This window comes from Terrapene carolina, unplaced genomic scaffold, assembly GCF_002925995.2.
Source record: "Terrapene carolina triunguis isolate 2854851 unplaced genomic scaffold, T_m_triunguis-2.0 Scaffold68, whole genome shotgun sequence".
NCBI lineage: Eukaryota > Metazoa > Chordata > Testudines > Emydidae > Terrapene > Terrapene triunguis.
The window spans coordinates 55,569,043-55,577,618 of NW_020664419.1; the positions used below are offsets into that span (position 1 = coordinate 55,569,043).

The following is an 8,576-nucleotide window of genomic DNA, read 5'->3' on the forward strand; positions in this document are numbered from 1 at the left end:
CCCCCAGGGGGTGGGTGCACTCCAGGTTAAGAACCACTGCACTAAACTGATAAGATCTGCATTTTAATTTAATTTTAAATGAAGCTTCCTAAACATTTTAAAAACCTTGTTTACACACAACAATAGTTTAGTTATATAATATAGTCTTAGAGAGAGACCTTCTAAAAACGTTAAACTGTATTACTGGCACGCAAAACCTTAAATTAAAGTGAATAAATGAAGACTCGGCCACCACTTCTGAAAGGTTGCTGACCCCTGCTGTAGATGGTGGTAACTGGAGCCAGAATATACCAGGATCCAGCAAGATCCAGGTACCATGAGCCAGATGTGTTTTTCCAGGGGTTTTGTACCAGGGTGTGTCAGAGTTTCCCAGGCAAGCAGAAGTGGCTCCCCTTGCTTTCTGCGTTGTACAATTCAAATGGCCCAAAGCTGCCACGAGCAGCCAGGGTTTGGCTCTTGAGCCGGGATGCACCTGCGGCGGCTTTGTGCAGCAGGAGCTTGTCCTGGGGTGGGGGGCAGCGCCCCAAGCGTCGGGCCCGGGTTTTGCGGGGGCACTGCACTGGGGTGGCGGTCCCGCATCTGGCTGGACCAATTCCGGCCCGGCGCTACCCTTCCCCGCCCGCCTCCAAGCAGGCGGGGGCCGCCGCCTCCGCAGCAGCCCCCCGCTGGCGCGTGACTGGACCGGAGGCGGGCCCGGGCCAGCCCCGGCGCGCGGCCTGCAGGCTGCGGCAGGATGCGGGCCACGCGGAAGCGGCTCTGCTCCGCGCTGCTGGCCGCCTACCTGCTCTTCTCCCTCTACGCCGCCTACAGCGTCTTCCTGCGGCCGCGGCGGTCGTCCGCCTCCCGGGGCGGCCCCCGGCAGCCGCGGCTCGGCAGAGGTAACGCGGCGGAGGGGCCCGGCCGGCGGCTGTGCTGTCACGCGAGCCCGGGGAGTGAGCGGGGGCCGCGCTGGGCGCCAGCTGCTGCTGTCCAGCAAGGGGAGAGTGTGAGGGGACACTGCGGTCCCTTCCGGCCCCTTTGGCTCCTGCCCTGTGAAATATCCCCCCCGAGTGCCGAGCCTAGCGCCCGAGATGCCGGTGGCCGGGTAGCTAATGCCCAGTGCGGGCGGGGCAAGCCCCAGGGAGGCTCCTGGCGATTGGGCTTTAATACAAAGGGGTTGAGGGGAAGCTTTGCTCCCACCCGGTGGCGGCAAGAGGTGTCGCTTATGTAGCAAGCTGGAGAAGTGGGCAGCCAGCTAAGCCTTTTGGGTTGGTGGGGGTTAGCTAGTAGCCACTCATACGGTCTGAGGTGAGGCGCCTGGCCGTGGCATCTACGTGTTTCAATTGCTAGTGAGAGGCCCCTGCCCCAAAAAATCGGTGTGTGTTTATGTCTACGCTTGGAAGAATTAGCTCTTTAGCAGTAAATGTCAGTAATGCCAGCAGCACAATGAAGCTTTTGTTGATAGGGTCCATTTCTTTGATGGCATGTACATGATCCATGGTGCCGGTTTGTTCTGAAATTTTCTCCTTTTAGAGCTAATTTGTTTTGAATATGTGAGGTTTTACTGTAGTAGCAGTTGTTCTTAATCTAGCTATCAATTCAGAGGATTAAATACAGGCCTGGCTTCTAGAGCTAGTCACTCTCCTAACTTTGGTGACAGATTCTTTGTATTTTGTCATTAGTGAGACGTAACTTTATGCACATGAGTCACCTGGGTGGAAAATGCATATTTCCTGAGTCTTAAATATAGTTACTATAATATGGAAAATACAGGTCTCTCTTGGTTGTTTCGTCTCCCCCCGCTATCTCCCCTCCTCCCCCCTTTCAATCTTTCATTGCAGGAGCTGCTTATAGAAACTTCCACAAAGAAAATTCCTCATCCCCTGGATTAAAAAATTCACTATTTATTGTGGTAGCACCATAGATACCCAGTAGGGCTCAGGATAGCATTGTGCTAGGTGCTGTACAAACGTAGGCCCCAATGCTGCACAGGCAGACCTGAGCCCTGTCTACACTAAAGCTTCCACTATTGCTACCTGTGGGGAATTAGAAGTCTAATTTTTGTCACTGTAGACTAGCCCAATGAGCACAGATGCAAGCTATGCTGTAGCCATGGTTGGGCATAAGTGTGTTTTGAAAATAGTCTTGTGTGGACAGTACCTTAAAACATCTACTAAAATGAGACCTGTTATTTCTGTAACAATTAGGAGTAGACTTGTAGACCTAAGGTTGTTAATGCAATGTGTGTCTTTTAAACATAGAACGCTCATCTTTGGGAAATGAAGAATGGAATCCTTGGGAAGGAGATGAAAAAAATGAGCAGATTGCTTCACAGCAGAGATATGAAACTAATCTTCAAATGTTAAAAAATATGAAATCCCAACAAGAACAAACAGACCTTAAAGTGCAGATCTGGGGTAAAGCAGCCATTGGTAAGCATTTGTGATTAATTTGTTTAATACTGCTAAGTGACCATGGCAAGTCCCTTAACCTTTCTGTGTCTCCCTTTTCCTTTCTGTAAAGGTGAGTATAACAGTGTTTGCTTACCTGTTTAAAGTACTGTGCTATCTTTGGATGGAAGGCCTGGTATAAGTGATAAGTATTTATTATTCAGAACTGTATAAACAACACAATGAGAACAAACTTCAGTTCTTTGGCATACTTCGTTCATTTGCTTATCCTATACTGTTGTCAGGGACTCTCTTTGCTGGATTATCCTAAGCAAATTGCGTAGTGTTGCATTGTTCATTCCAGAGCACATAGTGTGATTCAAAAAACTGAAGAGTCCTGGTGAATACTTTTTCATACTGACTTCTAGATCAGAAGTTGAGAGAAAGAAACACTATGCGGGTTGTGCAGATTTGTTCCCTTCCCAAACTTTTTACTAAGAAGACTCACCACCTACATTGTCTTTTCTTTTCTTTTCTTTTTTTTGTGACCCACCATTACATATATGCACTACCTTCTGCCCTAGTACTGCAGCCCTAATCCCTGCCCAGTGCAGAGGGGAGGCCAGGGAAGTGGGGAGAGTTGGAAAGTGAGCCTGCCCCTGCTCACCCTTCAGCGATGGCTCCTGTCCCACAGGGCTGGGTGAGGGCTGCATGGGCTGGTAGGATCTGAGTAGAGCTGTGGCTCCATGTGCGATCTCAAAACACCCAGAATGCCTGCCCTACGGGACAGGAGCTGCTGCTTCGGAGTGTGTGTTGTGTGGGCTTAGTCTCTTCTGCCCTCCAAGACCTCCCCTCTGCATTAGGCTGGGCAAAGTGTATGTTTGCCTAGGCCAGGGCCTACTGATAGGTTAATATTGCCCTGGACACAGCGACCCATCTAGAACCTTCCCATATGTAACTTAAAATACTTTAGGGTTCATATTGAACTGATGCATGTAACTGTTTGCAGGACTGGGGCCTTAATTATCTAAAAGTGAACACCCTTTTCTTGACACTGCTAGCAATTAACCTGAAAGTTGCTCCATTTTAGAAGGTATTGCATTTCCTCTATCCATAAAACTCCAAGAACCTTGACCGTCTTAGAATGTGAATGGAACTTTTGGAGGAGTTTTCATTGAAACTAACAATGCCATCTTTAGATGGGGTTTTTTATGGTGGTCTTTTGTATTCATTGACATACTATACGTGGGTATTTTTCCGTTGTAAAAATATTCCATGTTCCCAGGGGAGAAACTTCACCTCTCTCTCGTAACTTCAAACGGTGTTGTCATTGGGCATGACTACACTATAGTGCCTCCTCCTTGCCAACTGTGGCTCTGCTGAGGCCTGCCTCAGTTTCCCCTTCACTCAGGGCCCCTTAAAAAGACAACAGTCCAAATTCAAAGCATTCACTTTCAGGGTGCCAATTTATTTATTCTTTCAAAATAGAACTCAAACTTAAGTCTGCATTCCAGTTTCAGCTGGCCCACCACCTCCTCCTGGAGGGTCTGTTTCCCTCCTGAATCAGGACCCTGCAGGAGCCTTCTCATTCCCTGTAGTGTCTTCAGGCATCTGCCAACTGTCTCCCCCCACAGCCAGCTGTGTCTGCCTTTATAGGGTCCAGATGCTTTCCCTTAAGCTCAACGAGGCAGCAGGTAGTCAGTCCAGGTGCACTGGACCCCCTTGCCTCTTAAAGGGGCCAGTCACCCTGTGACATTTGTACTTGTCTTAAGGCTGATAATGCTTAACATTTTAACAAATATATTTACACAGTCATTTTTTGTTTTCCTGTCCAGCAGTTAACAGGACACTGCCTACAATTTAAAAAATAACTGCCCAAATTTTGGCCTGATGTAGAAAATCCTCCCTTTCTAATTCCAAAGAGTGAGGGTGGGTTTGTTTATTTTGGGGGGGGTGGAGCAATCAATCCATGTTAAATAGGAAAATTTGACATCCACATCCCACTATCATTGCCACACAGTTCCTGAAACATTCCTTTTGGTATGATTTTTACAGTAGACAGGAGATGCCATGTATGCACCAAGTACTCCAGCCGCTCTTCATTATTTATGTAGGTCTTTACCTCTGGCAACATATTCTTGAAGGTCTGCTTGAACCTGCTGATGTGACTGCTCAGTGGAGAGAAGGAAGCATAAAGGGAGGAAAAACACATTTCAGGTACCAGTTGCATGACACTGACCTTCTCTTATGTTGACTTTAGCAGTCTCTGTGTTGAAAACATAAACACTGTAGGAAAAGGTGTCCAGTTGTATAATTTATCCCTCCCACTCCAACAATTGTAAATATTTTAATATGTATAAAGAGAAATGGTATAACAATAATGCTTGTTTTGGTGATTCATTCTGACCAACCATGAACATATTTATTGCCATACTTAATTTCAGACCTTGTATTAAATATGTTCTATATGACAGTTTGATGTTTAATTTAAAATGTAATTTCTAGAAATTACAAGAACAATCCTATTGCCCATCACTGCTTAAAGTCAGAAGAATTAGGCTTTGTGCAAAGAACTCAGTGGAAGCTGGCAAGGTTGGAGTTCACCCTCTTCTGTGGCCACTCTTCCCGCCTACAGATTACAGTTCTAGTCTCTACAACCTTATTCATCTGCACAAGGACCTGTGCACCACTTAAGCCCCCATTTAAGAGCTTAAGTGATGTTCAGAGCCTTGCATGGACCCTTTGATCTGAGGTACAGTCTCACAGGGTGAAATTCATCAGTTTTTTGGTTGGGTTTTTTTCATTACAGAATATGACCGTGTCGCTTTTTAAAATAAAATCATGTATACAGGTTGAAATAAACACCTGATGATCCACATGAGAAATTCACCAGGCCTAATTTTACACTAGTCATCTTTGTAGAAGTGATATTAATAATTTCATAAGGCCAGAAAGAACCATTATGATCATAAAGTCTGATCTCCCCTATAACACAGGTCATATAACCTCACCCTGTAATTTCTGCATCAAGCCCATAACTGAGCAAAAGCATATATTTCACAGAAACATCCAGTCTAAGTGAAAACAGATACACCATGTTCTAAGTAAGTTATTCCAGTGGTTAATCATCCTCACTTTTAAATAATTATGCCTTATTTCTAGTCTGAATTTGTCTAGCATCAGCTTCCAGCTCTTGCTATCAAAAATCTCTTCCCACCTAGGTACTCGAAGTCTTTGATCAAGTCACTTCTTAATCTTCTCTTGGTTAAACTAAATGGATTGAACTTCTTTGGTCTCACAACTCTTGTTGCTCTTTTCTGAACCCTTTAAAGGTGGACACCAGAACTGGACACAATGTTTCAAAAATGGTCTCACTAATGCTAGATGCGGTGGTAATATCGCCTCCCTGCCTCTACTTGATATTCCCTGGCTTATCCACCCAAGGATCATTTTTGCCCTCCTAGCCCCCAGAGCTCATGTTCAGTTGACCATCATGACCTTTAGGTCACTTTCAGAGTCACTGCTTTCCAAAATACAGCTCCCTCATCTTGTAAGTGTGATGTTCTTTGTTCCTAAATGTATGACTTTGCATTTGTCTATTTTAAAAATGCACAGTCACAAACACTCCAGCTCAGTAAGGTAGATAGAAATAATACAGAAAGTACATCTGCACATCATATTCACACCATCCCTTGCAGAACAACCTGAAATATTAGCAATTATATTCCTCATCACCATCAACATCGCCTTCCTCATCTTCACCAGTGACCATCATTCTGGCATCTCCCAAGGGATACATCTCTCTCTCCTACTGCCCACAGGCTGGGATGTAACTTTTATAATACATTACGCTGACGCCGCTATGTGTAATGCATATTCAGTAGGGGTATTTCCCCTCTTTCTTATTGTTTTTCCTCAATCTACTAGTTTTGAGGTGTCCTCCTTCTATAGGTCAGCATATTAATGATTTGAACTCATTATCCTATACGTCAGTTCGTTGCTATGGCACTCGTATGGCTGGATGTTCTTTCCAAAACTTTCCAAAAGCTGGTGTTAGCGCATGTTTCTGTGGTTGGCTGATGTCATTATGGACAAATTCTCCCTTACACTCTACTTCCAGTTCCCCAAAACATAGTGGTTACTGTTGGGCCGTTTATCTGTGCCAAAGTTCATAGGCTTCAAGCATCATGCTAACTGCTGAAGCCAATGTCTTACAGGATACAAGCCGTTCCTTGCATTACTGCTGAATATAATAAAGGCAAGGCAGAATAATAAAGGCAGTGTGTCAAGTTTTGTATAGTAAAATGTAACAGCGTTCTTCATCTGGCACATCAGTTTAAAACTGTTAAACTATCCTAAACATATACATAAAATAGAACATCAAGCTAATGGTGTTTTCATGGAAGTGAGTATTTTTGCTCTTTTGCAGCATCTTTTTATTATAAAATTAGTAAACTTGGTTTGGGACACTCTTGCTGTTTTTCACAAATATTTTTTAAAGTAAGGTTCTCTTTAGAATTTGTGTGTTCATGCTGTAGTTGTACTTTGCTTTAACCCAATCTATAGAATTGCCAGAAATAGCAAGTTCAGGGTAAATGGATTCATTGTGAATCATAAAATGCCATCCTTCCAAGTAGTATCATATAAGATTTTTTTTTAAAGTACACCTTATTTAAGTTTGACTTGTCTAACCTACTATTGCACTTTGTTTAGAATAGTCAGTTTACAAAGGATGACCCTTAGTGCTTTTCAGTAGTGTAATGATAGTGGTTTGTTTAAGTCTTTTAATGCTCATAATGGCTTTTGTATAACTCTAAGGAAAAAGAGAACTCTTCGGTACAAAGTATGCATTTGGAGCCTGATCCTTCAAGTGGCTGAATGCCTTCTGAGTGATGCCAGTGCACCTTGAGAAAGCTCTGAGTAGCAGTACAGGAGCTGTCCATCTGCAGACTCAGGCAGACAGCACTGCATCCTTTTATCTTTGAATGGAATGGAAGTTTGGAAGGTTTTCTTTTCACGAATAGAATCTTTTTTAAAAACCAAAACTTAGAATCAGTATAAACTAATTTCAGTCTCCCAGAAAAGTTTCCTATTTGATGTGAACAAGAGAATATTTGTCAAGACTTGACTTTAACTAGTGATAAGAAATATTTTGCTACACTTATGGATGGTTTTTAGAATCTTGACTGGTTAAAAACATTTTCTTCTTTAAATTATCTGTCAGTTTCAGGTGAATAATACTTAACAAATAGTTTCTTAATGTGTATCTCATTGGGAGAAAGGACTTCTTTACTGGCATTTAAATAGGCTGTCTTCTGGGTGCAATCAGATTATCCTAACCTCTTTAGAGGAGAAGAGTTTGCTAAGTCTCCATTTTAAGCAAAATCTATTCACATTTCAGATACTTCCAAAATGCAGAGTTAAAAAGTGAAAGTACCAATACAGCAGAAATTAAAAATTGGATAAGTTAGTTATAATCTATTGCATCAAGTATAAAAATGTGAATTCTCTCCTTCTATCTATGATTAATCTGTTTTTCCTTAATCCGAAATAGCCCAAACTTCATGACTTCCAGTCACAATACAAAATCCGCTTGTTTGATAGGATTTTGTGGGGAAGGATGAGGGTATGTTGTTAGGTGTGATGTGGGAATGCGGAGGTTTTTTCATTTTTATTTATTGGCTGGCTGAAGTAAACTGTTATCTGTATTTGACTATTTCATGTTGCTGGCTCATGGAGTTTTTGTGCATTATTATTATAGTCTGTAGGCTGCTGGGAGTGTGTGTGTGGGGCGTCTTGCTATTGTTAATTATTGGTGGGGCACTGAGACCTTTTTATATGGGTATTTTTTAAAAGTATTAACTCTAAAGACATAATTGCCAAAATACCAGTTAAAATGGGCATGTAAATAAACTCAGGGTATTTCTTTGTTCTCATTGATGCAGAATATGGTGGCATAACAGGACATGATATATCTACCCCAAAAATTTTCAGAAGAATAATTTAACGTCCCTAGAACTTTTCAAATGTAAATTTAAAAAAAAAAAAAACACTTTGGAGAACATAGTCAGATTTGACTTTAAGAATGACCCACCTTCCCAGTTCTAAGTTACACTCAGGGAATTTTTAGAACATTAACGCTGAATTGCTTCCCAGATTGTTTGCAGGATCAGAACCCAAGTATTTACGGACATGTTTAACTTCACA

The 8,576-nt window shown here is 42.8% G+C and overlaps 1 protein-coding gene across 1 annotated transcript in view; it reads left to right on the forward strand.

Annotated features, from left to right (window-relative positions):
* Positions 1 to 679: 679 nt before the first annotated feature.
* Positions 680 to 8,576, forward strand: part of RXYLT1 (ribitol xylosyltransferase 1) — a 30,886-nt gene continuing 22,989 nt past the window's right edge. Inside the window, exons 1-3 of the mRNA XM_026648941.2 lie at positions 680 to 878; positions 2,241 to 2,411; positions 4,484 to 4,586. Of these exons, the coding sequence (XP_026504726.2) occupies positions 734 to 878; positions 2,241 to 2,411; positions 4,484 to 4,586 (419 nt within the window). The 5' untranslated portion in view covers positions 680 to 733. The remainder of the gene's footprint in view (positions 879 to 2,240; positions 2,412 to 4,483; positions 4,587 to 8,576) is intronic.